Source organism: Canis lupus, chromosome 9 (genome assembly GCF_011100685.1).
Source record: "Canis lupus familiaris isolate Mischka breed German Shepherd chromosome 9, alternate assembly UU_Cfam_GSD_1.0, whole genome shotgun sequence".
Classification (NCBI taxonomy): Eukaryota; Metazoa; Chordata; class Mammalia; order Carnivora; family Canidae; genus Canis; species Canis lupus.
Window position 1 is genome coordinate 6704304 of NC_049230.1, and position 15391 is coordinate 6719694.

A 15391-nucleotide genomic window follows, 5' to 3' on the forward strand; every position below is an offset into this window, starting at 1 on the left:
TTCCCTCCCACCCTTTCTCAGGTTCTACTGCGGTGTAATTTGATAAAATAAACCTCACCCACTTAAAGAGCACAGTTTGAAACGTTTTTCTTCTTGTCTTTAGTACTTCTCAAATTTTACATGTGGTACAATTTTGTGGTGGATTTCAGTTCTACGTGTTAAACACACACACCATTTCAGGGAACTACCATCACAAACATACAAAGCAATGCTATCCCCTCCCCAGAAGGGTCTGTAACTAGGACTTCCGTTTCTCTGTTGGCAGGCAGTCCAGCTGCTGAGGTTAGGACTTCAAGTGCTGATGTGGTTTCCGTGGGCTGTGCTGCCACGTGTGCTGGCTCAGCTCTATGGAGCCCTGCAGGTGTTCCTCCGAAGTGCCCTGCGTGCACCCTCCAGGGGTCGGCCTGTGACTGGCGGCGATCTTCCCTCAAAGCTCTCTAAGTGGGTGCTCCCTCAGGGGCTCTGGTCAGGTGTATACAGCTGGAGTGAGAGACTGGGAGGTCTATGAAGTTAAAGAGCTTCCTGGGGATTGAGAATAGTTCTTTCTTGATCTAGGTGCTGGTTTATAGGTGTGTTTTATTTGTGCAAATGTATTGGGCTGTGCATTTCTGATGTGTGCACTTTCTGTGTATCTTTTACACTCCAATACAAAGGTTTTAAATTTTACCGGGGGGAGGCCTGAGTGGCTCAGCGGTTGAGCACTTCCTTCAGCCCAGGTCATGATCCTGGAGTCACGGGATCGAGTCCCACATCAGGCTCCCTGCATGGAGCCTGCTTCTCCCTCTGCCTGTGTCTCTGCCTCTCTCTCTCTCTCTCTGTGTGTGTGTGTGTCTCATGAATAAATAAATAAATAAAATCTTTAAAAAAATAAAATAATAAAATAAAATGAATTTTACTGGGAAACCTCTCCAAACCATTATACTCTGTTTACTTAATTCTTTAAATATAGCTTTCTTAATAGGGGGACACCCCAGTAGCTCAGTCCATTAAGCAGCCAGTTCTTGATTTCATCACAAGTCTATCCCCCAGGAGGGTCTTTAACTTCATAAAATATTTGGGGAATCCAAGGCAGCTAGAGAGGATGTTAGAGGCCACCTTCAGCCTTCTTCATTTAGAAGACCTCTCTCTTCTCTACCAAGAAGGCATAGGCTGTAGGTCAAGAAGGGATGGAAGGCTCAAAGAAACTGGCACACTATGACACCCCTATTTCTTTCCCTTTTTAAAAGATTTTATTTATTTATTCATGAGAGACAAACAGAAAGCCAGAGACATAGGCAGAGGGAGAAGCTGGCTCCCTGCAGGGAGCCTGATGTGGGACTTGATCCCAAGACCCTGGGATCATGCCCTGAGCTGAAGGCACATACTCAACCACTGAGTTACTCAGGCATCCCTGATACCCCTGTTTCACATGCTGTGTTGTCCCCACATGCTCAGAGTCCCAATTATCTATGTTCTGGCTCATTCTCCATAACAATCAGGTAACCAACAACGATCAGTCATTTGAGGTATGTGTGGGATATAAGAGAGAAGGACCAAACCAGACCAAATCAACATATTACCACAGAGTGAGGAGAGTTTAAAAACCTCAGCAAGCAGAGAACTAAAAAAGAGCTTTTGAAATGAAAATATAATTCCTAAACTAAACATTTCAAGCAAGGATCGAAGAGATGTAAAAACACAAAACCAAACCAAATCTTCCCAAGAAGTAGAATTAACCTCTAACATAAGAGAAAAAGGAGACAGAGGAATTAACTCAGAGAGAAGAGGAAAGGAGGCAGAGGACAGAGGGAAGTGAGGACATGCGAAGGAAAAGGGGAGCCCTGTGGGCAAGTCACTTAGGAGGGCGTTAACATAAGCAGTTTGAGGGTGGGAAGTGGCCTTGGTCCACAACCAGCAGAAATAACCCAACAGATGGCAGAGGAAGTATGGAGGGCACAATGAAGCTGATAGGAAACAGTCACTTTTCCTTCCTTAAAATCTCCCTGTGGCATGTCTATGTCTGAGGAACTTAGAATCTCGAGGAGAAGCTTGAGGGTCAGATTCAGGATTGGACCAGGGCAAGGGCAGGAGTGGTGGTCTGGGATGCACTGAGGTGGGCTGCCTAGAAGGAGGGTTAGGATGGGGCTGTTTGTCCAGCAAGGCTGAGTGTGCGCCCTGAGCACTGCATTCTTCTCCATATGCAAATCCAATGTGTCCCTACCACTTCCTTGGACCACACTATGAGGGTCAGGTATCTGGGGCCTGTGGCACAGTGTCACTTAGATTGCTGGCAGCAGGCTTCCCAGCTCCTCAAGAACAGTGGCAAGTGGCACCCTGGCCAGTGGGACACTTTGTTTCCCTCATCATTGAGACAAATCATGCCAGTCATAGGCTCTCAAAATCTGGCACTGCACTGCCTTTCTCCTAATTATTGAAATTAGGAAATAACTGAAGAAAAAAAATAAGGGAAGTAGATGAGAGAAACTATAATAGAGAAATAGAAGGCATTTTTCCTCTGAGCTCAGTTTCAGTCCTGGAGGGCAGTGGGCATTATTAGCTGAGCACAAGGAAGACAACTCAGGCTGGCAGGGCAGGACATGTGGCTTCTCTCAGTTCTGTTGCTTCCTGTCGTCCAAGGTGAGTGGGATGGGGGTTTCAGGATGGAGTACCTGCAGGGCAAGGGTTGGACATAGGGTCTCTCCTAGGGGAAATGGCAGGGTCTTTCACTCATTCAGACATTTTCTCATTCAAATTATATTTTAAAATTTTTTTGCTACCTGAAAGGTACTAAGTTAGGTATTGGGGGAAAGAAAATAAAAATAAGTAACACAAGTGTCTATTTTCTACAGCACCATTCTCCATCCCTGGCAGATAGATGGATAGACAGATGATGGATGGATGGATAGATGGATACATGGACGGATGGGCAGATGATAGGTAGATACACACAGGCACACATATATACACATATACCAAACATTAATTCCTGAGAAATATTTAAGGAGCCAGATCTCAGGCTGCAGCTGGCAACCACTCAGTCAAGCGGGGTTCAGACATCTGGATCATTTAAAAGCCTGCACAACTGGTCTTGACTTGTAGCTAGAGTCAAGATCATCTCTTCTTAAAAGCTCAGAGTAGAGGGAGGAAGACAGGCAGCAAAACCTGGGTGTGATAAGCTCTCTGGAGAGTTACTCAACACCAGAATTCAGACTGTTTGAGTCTTTCTCTGGATAAGCCAAAGACCAGAGCCTCATCCAGTTATTTCAGCTCAACAGCCAAGACAGAATGAGCAGCGTCACCAGGGAGGGAAGACCAGAGATGAGAAGATATCTATTTCTGGGTTGGATGTCAAATCCGTGGGGGCAGCTGACGCTTGATGCTCTAAGGAGGCAGGAGCAAGGTCCATGGCCCCCCAGCTCTGTTCTTTCTCCTTCTCCAGAAACACAGGGCTTAGGGCAGGCTGCAGAGAGTGTCTCCTCTGGAAAGGAAGTCATCATGGGAAATGAAGTGAACCCATTTACTTATCCGTTGACCTCTTTAAGATACGTATAGAGGTAAAACATTCTGATGGGGAGAGTCTTATGCAGAACACCTATTGGGAAAATGGGTGTCTTACTATTTTCTTAACTTGGAAGTTCATGTGCATAAGAGGGCTGCATATGCATATGAGTCATAAGAGTAAAAGACCACAGGCTTAGTGGCTTAAACTAGAGGAATTTCTTTTCTCACAGTTCTCAATGCTGGGCCATCCAAATTGAGGTGCAAGAGATTCAATTAGTGATGAAAGCTCTCGTTCTGGGTTTCAGGCAGCCACCTTCTCACAGTGACCTCCACCTTGTGCCCAGGCAAGGAGAGACAGGGAGATCAGGAGACAGAGACAGAGAGAAAGAAGGAGAGAGAAGCTCTCAGGTGACTTTTCTTACAAGAGCACCGATCCTATCTTGACATCCCCATCACAATCTCCTCTAGCCCGAATGACCTCCCAAAAGCCCCATCTTCCAATACCATCCCGTTAGAGCTTACAACTTCAACATAGGAATTTAGGGATAACACAAACATTGTCCTCGACAATCTAGAGGCAGAATTGATCAAGGGGTGAACAGCGCTAGCTCATCTGTTGTCACTTTGACATCACTACCACCCCCTCTAAGTCCTCTTCTGCATCACTGCCCCAAACCTGGGAATCACCTTTCCTCCAGTCCCCTTCCTTCAATGGGCTGGAGTTTGTCCATGGAAGCAGGTGTCAGAGATTTAGAGGGCGGGAGAACAGCCTCACTCTCTTGAGGCAGCTAAAGTGGCTTGGGTAGATGACAGATTCAGAGTGGCTTCCTGTCACATACCCAGGAACCTTTACTCTGCTGGTGAAGACTGAAGATAATTAGTGGCATTTTCTCAGAGAATTTTCAGAATCACAGCAGATTCTTATGGACTCTTGAGAAAACCCATCCTGGGACTTCGGCTGCAAACACAGCATCACCTTCCCTCACCATGAGTCAATACAGATACTAGTATATGACTGCTCATAGCAAGATTTTCGCTGGCCAAAAAGTCAAACGACCCATGATTCATCAGCTGGTGAACGGATAAGCTAAATGTGGCCAGTCCCTGCCATGGACTGCAGTGCCCACACGTGCTATCACATGGATGAGCCTTAACACACATTACACTAAGTGAATGAAGCCAGACAAAAAGGTCATAGATTGAAGGATTCCATGTATAAGAAGTGTCCAGAATAGAGAAATCTATAGACAGAATGTAGATCCGTGGTTGTGGAAGGCTTCAGGTAAGAGGGAAGTGGGGAATGACAAGGGGTACAGGGTTTCCTTCTGCAGTGACAAAATGTTCTGGAATTAGATGTGATAGTGGCACAACTTTGTGAAAGTCCTAAAACCACCTAAAGCTACACTTAAAATTCGTGATATGTGAATTATATCTCAACCTATAAAGTCAACAAAAGTAAACTCTGAGCCTTAAAATGCTTTAATTTGTTTTAGAAAGGGAGAAAATTCTCATTGTCTTTAACTTAACAGTTGGAAAAAGAGCACTAGTGGTATTCTTGAGAAAAGAAGATGAATAAAATTATACATATGAGAAAGTAATGACAGGAAATAAAAACAGAAACACGAACTAATCTCAAAGCTGGTTTAATGGGGAAAAAACATGGAGGAGAGGAGGAGAAACAGGAGGAAGACATCCCACAGCAGGTGTAATCCACCTAAATCAGACGGTGGATGTGGTTTGAATGTGTAATTAAAACAGAGGCAAACATTTTAATTATAAAAGCATACTTGCTAAGTGTAGAGGTTTATGCTAATAATGCTCTGTGAAATAGATTAACTTTCTGGGAAAAGGAACCAAACCAATAGAACAGATTCAAGAACCATCAAAGAATTTGAATAGTCGATATTCAGGGGAAAACAATTTCATGTAATCAAGAATTTGTCCCAATAATGAATTTGCCAGATAGTTTTGTAGATAATTTTTAGGATTCTAAAGACACAGAAATTCCTTTGTTCTCTTTATGTGCTGATCACCAGTATTTTCAAGTTGAGAGTTTCTGAGCCAAATCCAGATACCTGGCTACTCAAGAATAATGAAAACATCTAAAACCACAGAGTCCACATCTTGAATGAGGAGACTGGGCTGAAATGGACTGGGGCCGTGCTTTCCCCTGGGTCATTTGCTCTCCAGGTGACATTGGCCACGGGGAAAAGGGTGGATTATAGGAAGTTGTCACTGCTCAGTGTGGACATTTTTGTTTCAGTGAGATGGATAGTTGTGCGCTTAGGGGATTTTTGTGATGGCTTTGACCCAGTGGAGTTTTGAAGGACAAAGGTCTGTTTTGTGGAAAGTGTATCCCCTCTTTGACTGTTACTCAACTCATCAGGCACTTGGGCTTATTGGAGTTATTTGTGATGCAGGAGGCTGTGGGTCTGCCTCCAGGGGGTGGGGTGGGGTGGTGACAGGCACCTGGGTTTGTGTTTTTCAGGCTCACCTGCCCTCATGGCAGTGTCCGATGCAGTGAGTGGCCCAATGCGGGGCTCACTGACCGTGCAGTGTCGCTATGAACCCGGATGGGAGACTTACAATAAGTGGTGGTGTCAAGGAGCTGAGTGGAAAAGCTGCCATATCCTTGTTCAAACTGATGGATCAGAGAGGGAAGCAAGGGGTGACCGAGTGTCTATCAAGGACAATCAGAAACTGCGTGTGTTCACTGTGACCATGGAGGAGCTCAGGTGGAACAATGCAGACACCTACTGGTGTGGGATTGAGAGATCTGGAACTGACCTTGGGGTTGAAGTTAAAGTGACCATTGACCCAGGTAAGAGTATTTGTGTGTGTGTGGATGCGTCTCTTCAGAACGTGCTCTGTCCTGGTCCCTGAGGTTCCTCTCCAGTGACTTAAGTGTCATTTGGAGAGAATTGTCACACAGGATGGTTGAGTCCTGAGTTCTCCAAGAATCCCAGGTGACCCCTTGGGTTGGGAGGGACAGAGCTTCTCTCAGATGCTCTCATGGCTGCTGTCCTGTCCTCGAGGAAAAGATCAAGCCTTTCTGTTTCTCTGCACAGTGCAGTGCCTAAGTCTATTGCCCACAGAGATCAAGGTGATGGTCCCAGTTTCAGCCTATGGGCCAAAGGGATCATCTTCCATGGGACCCAGAGACCCCAATTCTTGCCAATGCCTTCCTGGACCTCTAGTGCCCACGTGTCCCTGCTCTTTCTGGAGTTTGGGGCCAGGACTTTAGACTGGCTCTTCCTACCCCCTGTTCCATACCCAGTCCGAGAGGGAAGAGGCCCAGCACAGTGCGCGAGCTGTGGTTGATTCCTGAGGTCCAGGAAGGCCTCCCCAGTCAAAAACCTGTTTAAATCTGTCAAATACTTTTTCTGCATCTATGAGATGACCATACCATTTTTTTCATTGACTCAATTAATGTGCATATTATACTTACTGTTTTTCTCATGTTCAAACAATTTTATGTTCTTGGGATAAAGTTCTCCTGCAGAAAATAGAATAGTACCATCTGCAATGTATTATTGTTGGTGATGATGTACTATCTTTCTTCTATATCCTTGGATTCAACTTGCTGTATTTTTGTTGCAGACTTTTGCATTTGCGTTGAATAGTGATTTTTTTTTTTACTTATAATATTTCTTTTTTGTACTGCGCTTGTCAGGTTTTGGCATCAAGAGTATGCTACTCTCATTAAGTTGATTTGGAATTGCATCCTGTTTTCCTATGTCCTGGAATTTTTTTGTGTAAGACAGACACTGCTTTCTTAAATGTTAGCGGATATCTCCATTGAAGCTCTATGGGCCTGGAGGTTTCTTTTGGACAGGTTTTATTTTATTCATACTTATTTATTTTAAGTAAGTTCTCTAGCCAACGTGGGGCTTGAACTCAAGACCTTGAGATTAAGAGTCACAAGCTGTGCCCACTGAGCCAGCCAGGTGCCCCTTGGAGAAGTTTTTAATAATGGATGTGATTCTTTTAAATAGGCATAAGATGATTCTGGTTCTCTATTTCTTTTTGTACCTCTTTTATCATATCACTTTTTTTTGCTAGAAATTGGCTTATTGCACCTAAAGTTTCAAATTTATTGGCATAAACTGGTTTAGATATCCTTTTATTATCCTTTCCCCTTATTAACTCTCCTTTTTTAATAGGCTCAGAATATTGTGTGATGTGTCTGTTTTCACTCCTGATATTGATTATGAAGACCTATCCTTTTATCACAAATATCTTGCTAGGATTTTTAAATTTTTTATTATTTTAAAAAAGATTTTGTTTATTTATTCATGAGAGACAGAGATAGAGGCAGAGACATAGGCAGAGAGAGAAGCAGGCTGTCTTCAGGAAGCCTGATGTGGGACTCCATCCCAGGATTCTGGATCAAGACTTGAGTCAAAGGCAGATGCTCAACCAATGAGCCACTCAGGTGGCCCTAGGGTTTTGTTTATTTTTAAAGAACAATTGTTGCCTTTTTGGTCTTCTCTATTTTATATTTTCTTTCTAATTCATTAACTTTTTCTTTTTTTCATTATTTACTTGCTTCTACTTTCCTCTGCAAGTGATCGTGCAGTGTCACTATGGCCCAGGGTGGGAGACCTTTGTGAAGTCATGGTGTCCAGATGCTGATTTGAATAGTTGTGCCATCCTTGTTCAAACCACTGGATCACAGCTGAAGAAGAACCAGCTGTCCATCGATCAGAAAAAGCAAACATTCTCCATGGCCATATGGGGAGAGTAAAACAACTTTTGAGAACAAATCTGCTGTTGTTTTTCTGAGGTGCTGCCCAGGCGTTTTACAGTATGGCAACCCTGCTCACACCCAATATCTAGAAGTTTAAATAAGTCCCAAAGCTTAGAATTCCTCCCTGAGTTCTTGCTTTGTTCTTTGTTCTTCCTGGGGCACCATTTAAAATAACCACTTAGATTTGATTGCATGAAGAATGAATGGCCTCCGCCCTAACCACTGTATATACAAGAGGAGCTACTACCTTGCTCTTGGTCTCCAGCTTGCTCCCGGTCTGGGATGGAGGACTGCCTTTCCCCCAGGCTTATTGGGTGCCTCTCCCCTAGATCTGTAGACAATAAACTTCGTGGCTCTACTTTCTTTTGTTCCTTTCTTTGTTCCTCAAAGAGTTAAAAATAGAGCTACCTTATGACCCAGCAATTGCACTGCTGGGGATTTGCCCCAAAGATACAGATGCAGTGAAATGCCGGAACACCTGCACCCCAATGTTTATAGCAGCAATGTCCACAATAGCCACACTGCGGAAGCAGCTTCGGTGTCCATCGAAAGATGAATAGATGAAGAAGCTGTGGTCTATGTATACAATGGAATATTACTCAGCCATTAGAAATGACAAATTCCCACCATTTGCTTTGACGTGGATGGAACTGGAGGGGATTATGCTGAGTGAAGTAAGTCAATTGGAGAAGGACAATCATTATATGGTCTCATTCATTTGGGGAATATAAAAAATAGTGAAGGGAATAAAGGGGAAAGAAGAGAAAATGAGTGGGAAATATCAGGGAGGGAGACAGAACATGAGAGACTCCTAATTCTGGGAAGCAAACAAGGGGTGGCGGGAAGGGAGGTGGGCGGGGGGTGGGGGTGACTGGGTGACGGGCACTGAGGAGGGCACTTGACGGGATGAGCACTGGGTGTTATGCAAATCGAACTCCAATAAAAATATACAAAAAGGAAAAAAAAAGAAAAAGTCTTGTGATTTAGTTTTGAATGAGTGAATGGGAAGAAGTTAAACCCAAAGGGCTGGGCATCCTGGACTTGCTGTTGCACTGTTGGCTGGTGGTGTGGGGGGTGAGAGCAATCTTGGAAAGCCCCAAAATGAGTCCAAACCCAGGAGTGGCTGATGATGGGTCAGAGCTGGAGTGTGGACAGCATCACAGGTGTGAAGAGGACAGATCTGAGTCCCTCATTTGTCCCATCTGGATGGAGAAGTCCAAACTGTCCCTGAAGACCTGCGCCTGAAGGACCAGGGAGGCTAAGGGACCAATGGAGGGACAGAAATGAACTGTTCTTGGGATCACTGGGTGAGTCCTCTGTCCTTGGAGGCCACCAAAGTAGATACAGGGACACGTGGCTATTTACATTGTCTCAAAGCTCCTCCCCACTAACCACTCATTACTTACACATTGAAAAGGAGTAACTTCAATGAGTTTTGACAGATTTATAGCCATAACCTCCCAGTTGCCAGATATATTCTAAGTCTAGTGTTGGATTTAGCGTCACATGGGACCTTCTAGAATGCACAGGTCATCCTCTGACATATAAAACATTGAAATAGTGTCCCAACAAAATAATCTCAAAAGAGCTCAGGAAAGCTACAGATTTAATAGGAAATGCATAGAACAAACAGATGGGATGAGAGTCAGGGATGGTCCACCTGTCTGCAACCTTTAACATTCAGGCATTCTTTCTGCAGGAGGCACCGAATCAGCAGCAGGTGGAATGGGCAACCTCTGTACTCCTGGACCATCAGGGGTCTCTGGCCATTGGAACACTCAGGGGCTTTGGGATTTAATTCCAGTTTTATGGTTCCTGGTTGGTCTGGTCCTGTAAAAGCCATCATTGGCCAGAGTCCTGAATGATGTAAGAGGCCGTTATCCTTGGCAGAGCCACTGCAGGGTCCCAAGGAAGAGTGGCACCAGGAGGATCCACGCCGGAGGATTCTGGGCTACTACGGAGGAGGTCCCCGACCTGTGCAGAGCAGAGAGGGAACCAGTCTATTCCTGGGGTCAGGACAAGGGGAGTCCCCACCTAACAAGTACTCTTGTTTTTCTTGGAAATGAAACCTCTGCCCATTCCTTGCTCAGAAGTCAGAGGGTGTGGGGGTGCCAATGGGACAGGAGCTGTGGTTCTCCTGCTCAGGCTGACTCTATTCTTCCCCTGGGTCCCCTGACTCCAGCTTAGCGACATCAGAGTACACAGCAGGAATCCAAGCAGGGACCCCTTCACAGAGGTCAGGAGCGCAAACCTGAGGTTGCAGAGCAGGACCCTGTGCAGAGGACACGGTGACAGGTGTGAGCTCCTTCTTAAGGCATGAGCTCCCTCTTCAGGGGCTGCCCAGCCCCTTCCTTCCTGACCTGATTCCTGAGCCCAGAGCTGCAGGCAGGCAGCCTTGGTCCCTGCCAGGGAAGCCCCTCTGAGGGCACAGACGTGCTGCCCAAGGCTCAATCTATAGGGGCCTCCCTGCAGGCTTAGCCTGGGGTCCAGCACCCATGGCCCCTGATTTCATCCTGCTTATGGCTGCTCCCCCACAATTCCCCTCCACCTCACCTGCAGGCCAGCCACGCCCAAGGCTTTTCTTGGTCTGTCTTTCTCATCCTACTTCTGTCCCACCTTGTGTCAGTTCTGTTCAACTTTGAAGCTCAAAACTAATATTCCCAATTTGAAGAGAAGAAATTTCCCGACCCTTGTTCATCTGGATATTTACCTTCTGGGTTCTCCTGGTAGGGGCCTCTCTCAGCTCTGACCCCCATGTGGTAGCACCCATGAGGTGTACTCTCTCTTACATCCTGTTTAGTGGACATGGGATCTAGGAGGACAATGGCCCTTGCTTACATGTGTCCCCCTGGTGGTCCCTCTCAGTGTCCAAGAGTCTGACCCCCTTCACCTCGGCCTCATTCCCTCCTCCCCCAGCAGGGTCAGGACTTGTGTAGGTCACCTTGCTCTGTCCTTCTACCTACCTTGATCGTGTCGGGTCATGTGGATTTCACAGGTGGTGTTCTGGAGAGAGTGCATGCAGCTTTGCACTTCCTCAAAATATCCTTTAAGTCACTGTGATCTTTTCACAAATTCCACTCCCTGTGGAGCTGCTGTCCCATCTCTCCACCCTACAGGCTTCTCCTATGCTTTTTGGTCTCCTAAAAGTTCTGCATCCTCCACTCCCCACTCAACAGAACAACTGGTCTCCAAACATCACCAGCAGGACACAGTTGGTTGTAAAGCATGAGCCAAGTGCCTCACCTCATTTAGGTCCAGACTCCAATCAAATCTCCAGGCCCTCATTCAGAGGGATACTGAGCACACTGCCTGGTGGAGTCAGGCTCCAAGGAATAGGGGACTTGAGACAGGAAGAAAGTATGACTGGAACTGGATGGGAACTGATGGAGGGAAATACGGAAGGTGGGACCCAGGGAGGGAATGCACTTTCACCCCGCCTCTGATGGGATGAAACTGGGGCAGAGGATTTTATCTTAGAAAGAACTAACTGATTCTTCTTTGGATACCTCTTTGATGATGCTCTTTGATGAAACAGCTAATTGATTATCTTTGAATGTTTCTTAGGAGATCAGCTTCAGATTGATAGCCCAGACCTTTTACCATGTTGGGAATATGAGAAAGCAGGAACCCCAGCTTCCCACTTCTTCCCAGCATTGCACTAGCTCTTGGGGATGGGAGGGCTGGAACCATAGAGCAGATACCCACCCTTGACTGTCTGTGAGTGGAATAACACCCTCCTCAGAGATGTCCTAACCCCCAGACCTGTGAATGTGGTAGGTTACATGGCAAGGGGGAGTGCATGATACAGATGCAGTTAAGATTCCCAACCAGCTGACCTAGAGATGGGGAGATTATCCTGGGCTATCCAGGTGGACCTTATGTGTCACCAGCTGTGTGTGTATAAGTGATGGAGCAGGGGAGAGCCAGTGTCACAGTAATGTGGTGTGAAGAGGACTCGACCACCACTGCTGGCTGTGAGGACAGAAGGGACCCCGAGCTGGGGGGTCTAGGGGTCTCTAGAGGCTGGAAAAGACAAGGAAGTGCTTTTCCCTTAGAGCCTCCAGAAGAGCCAGCCCTGCCAGCACCTTCACTTTAGCCCAGGGAGCCTCATGTCAGACCTCTGCTCTCTAGAACCTTACATCATCAAACTGGTTTGTCTTTTGCCACCAGGTTGGTGGTGATTTGTCTCAGCAGCCACAGGAAAGAACACAGAGCAGTTCCCTTCTGGTGTAGTTGAGGCTGGAACCACCTACACCTCTTTGGGGTCCTTGTGAGTTGGGAGGCAGGTCAGAAGGAGACCAGAGCCTTCTCTCCTGCCGCCCAGCTGAAGAACTTTGTTAGGTTTTTCCTGGGGAGCGGGGAGCTCTTTAAGTACTCAGAGGCATAAATGAGGGGGCCCAGGGCAGACGATGCTGATTCTCCCCTGCCAGGAAACCTCAGAGTGTCCAAGGGGTCCCTGACAGAGTGCCCCGAGGGGAGTGGTACAGGGCAACAAGGGGAAAGGTCTGCTGGGGTCCAGCTCTGCTCACCTGCTGCCGGGGTTGATCACGGGCTGACTGCTGGTGAGGCCCTGGGTAGATGGAAGCAAGGTATGACTTGCCATTGTGGGTCTTGGCACAGTTTTGGGAAAGTCTGTTGGATCTGGTGCTAAACGCACAGAGCAGAGCATGGTGTGAGAGTGATGCAGGTGGCTCCCCAGGGCCATCACCTCTCCCCACCCCTAGGGATGCCGCTTTTGTTTTAATGCCACTGTTTAGCCACATTCGTCTATTCTTACATATTATTGGTTTTATAACATACTATGATTTCAATGCAGTTCGCTACCATGGGAGGCATGGGGGGTGGGGAGCTCTGTAGCAATTGCACTCAGCTCAATCTCAGTGTCCTGTCTGGCACAGCTGAGCACGTCAGAACCATGTTCCCACTCCTGGAGTTTCCATCAGCCAGGCCAGCTCCTTTCTGAGTCTCAGCCTTGCCTGACGCAGGCTGTGTGCCACCTGCCCTGAAATGATGTGACCCAGAGCGGCTGGCCCAGGGTTCCCCTGTCTCCCGCAGCTGCCCAGTACCCTCAGCCCGTATGTCTCCTCGGGTCCTCCCTGCTTCCCCAGGGCCTGCTTCCTTATTTCACCAGTCCTGCCAGCAAAGGCTGTCAGGTTGGAGGGTCCAGACTCCAAATCTCTGGCACCGTTCCTCCTGCCCTCCTGCACACATCCACCACCACGGTTGTCTTTTCAGTTAATATCAGCGTATCTCTCCACTACACATTTACACACCATATTTGCATATACTAAGTGAAGAGGCTTTTCTCTGCTTTATAAATGAGCTAATGAATGAGTAGCAGATACATTACCTACCTATTGTCTGTGTGTCTGTATGTTGGAGAGAAGGCTGTCTCTGGGGAGATTTGGGGGGAATGGTCCTAGTGACCCTGGGGCAGCTGGGGTGGAGCCCAGAATCATGGGAGCCCAGAATCCCCTCCAAGGCTTAGAGGCAGCAGAGAGGGGATCCCCACAGTTGGTGGAGCCTGCCTTTCTTTCTCTAAGAAATGGGTTCAGAGTCTCTCCCCTGCTGCTTTGTGCTTATGTGTCCAGAGGAGGGAGGGGGAGCAGGAGGGGGCAAGGAGAGGGGCTTGTCCTGTAGTTGAGACCATCAGGACCACAGTTTTCCTTTTTTTTTGACTTTATTTATTTGAGAGAGAGAGAGAGAACAGGTAGACAGATCAGCAGGCAGAGGGAGATGGAGAAGCAGGCTCTCAGCAGAGAGACTGATGCGGGACTCCATCCCAGAATCCAGAATCTGGGGTCCTGACCTGGGCTGAAAGCAGACGTTTAACCATTTAACTGACTAGGCCACCCAGGCTCCCCAGGAACACAGCTCTCTAGCACCCCACTCCTCCCTGCCTGCCTCGCAAGGCCCCACTCCACTTGGGTGTGCAAAAGGGTAGATGAGCCCGAGAAAATAGAAGTGCCCTTCCCTGTTTAAGACTGTCCTGGCCAAGGCTGTCCCTCATTGCTCCCTCTGGGGAGAGCAGATGGAGATATGCAGACATGCAAGAGCTCGCTCTTCCATCTTTCTAAGACTCATGGTGCCCCCCACACACACTGGCAAATGCCAACGCCCCCCCCCCAGGCACAGCTGTAGTCTCAGGCAAGTTTAGAGACTCCTCTCCATCCATTAGGGAAGAGAGAAGAATAGTCCTGACTCCTCCATGGGTGAGCACCAGGGCCCCAGAGCACAGGAGGGAGTAGTGCCTACCTGGGTCGATAATCACGGAAAATTTGTACCCCAGATCTTTGCCAGTTTTCTCAATCCCACACCGGTAGGTGTCTGCATCATCCCGCCGCAGCTCCTCCAAGGTCATGTTGATTGTGCGTATGCCATGGTCATCCTGGATGGACGCTTGGCCTTTCTTCATCAGTCTCTCTGACCCAGTGGTTTTTACAAGGATTCTACAGGAATTCCAGTGCTTTCCGCGGCACCACCACTTCTTGTAGGATTCCCATCCTGAGGTGTACTTACAGTATGCCGTCAGTGTGCCTCCCTCTGGACCTCTCACCTCTGCTTTCTGGCAGATGAAGGAGTGGCCTAGAAAATAGAAACCCAACATTCATCTCCTTCTTCCTTGAGCCCATGGCTGGCCCTGGGCTCTGCTGGGGTACCTGGCTTTGCTCTGACGACCAGCCAGGAGCCTCTGCCCTCTGTGTAATCACCACATCCCACCTGTTCCTTTATTCCTTGCAGTATGTCTTGAGCTGTCCCCCTCTCTCTGCTGTCCCCCTTGGGGCTCCTAGTTGCCCAGTGCAGGGTCCTGTGCTTATTCCTCATCCTACTGACCACCCACCCCTCCCTTGACCTCTGTTAACTCTTCCCGGCAGCGCAGAACCCACCCTGCAGCCCCAGGTGTATTTCTAAATCCCAGAGCAGGTGAGACAGTGGCACCCTTTCCCCAGTCATCCCCTGTCACTCTAACCACCACCTACCTAAAATACCTCACTGTCTGAATCCACACATGACACACACACACACACACACACACACACACACACACACACACACACAGGTGATTGCTTGTTATTTTACCTACACATTTGCTCTTCTGTGTCTCCATATGTTCGCACAAGCTGATCCCTCTGTTTAAAATGTTCTCTCTTCTCTGATTGA

General features: G+C 47.4%; 1 protein-coding gene and 1 non-coding gene across 2 annotated transcripts; one reads left to right on the plus strand and one right to left on the minus strand.

Annotated features, from left to right (window-relative positions):
• Window positions 1-756: 756 nt before the first annotated feature.
• LOC119873230 lies at window positions 757-14809 on the minus strand. Its single transcript, XR_005363978.1, has 3 exons — window positions 14486-14809; window positions 12760-12877; window positions 757-815 (listed from the first exon to the last, which is right to left on the minus strand). It is a non-coding gene; the product is annotated as a CMRF35-like molecule 1 (transcript).
• Window positions 2459-8588, plus strand: LOC119873228 (CMRF35-like molecule 7). The gene is made up of 3 exons (XM_038546086.1): window positions 2459-2616; window positions 5969-6301; window positions 8049-8588. The coding sequence occupies exons 1-3, from the start codon at window positions 2577-2579 to the stop codon at window positions 8225-8227; spliced, it is 552 nt and encodes a 183-aa protein (XP_038402014.1). The 5' UTR covers window positions 2459-2576; the 3' UTR covers window positions 8228-8588.
• Window positions 14810-15391: the final 582 nt, after the last annotated feature.

Coding starts and splice junctions, on each gene's coding strand:
- LOC119873228 (XM_038546086.1), top strand. CDS start 2,577: ATGTGGCTTCTCTCAGTTCTGTTGCTTCCTGTCGTCCAAG. Junction 2,617..5,968: donor GTTGCTTCCTGTCGTCCAAG/GTGAGTGGGATG, acceptor TGTGTTTTTCAG/GCTCACCTGCCCTCATGGCA. Junction 6,302..8,048: donor TAAAGTGACCATTGACCCAG/GTAAGAGTATTT, acceptor TTCCTCTGCAAG/TGATCGTGCAGTGTCACTAT.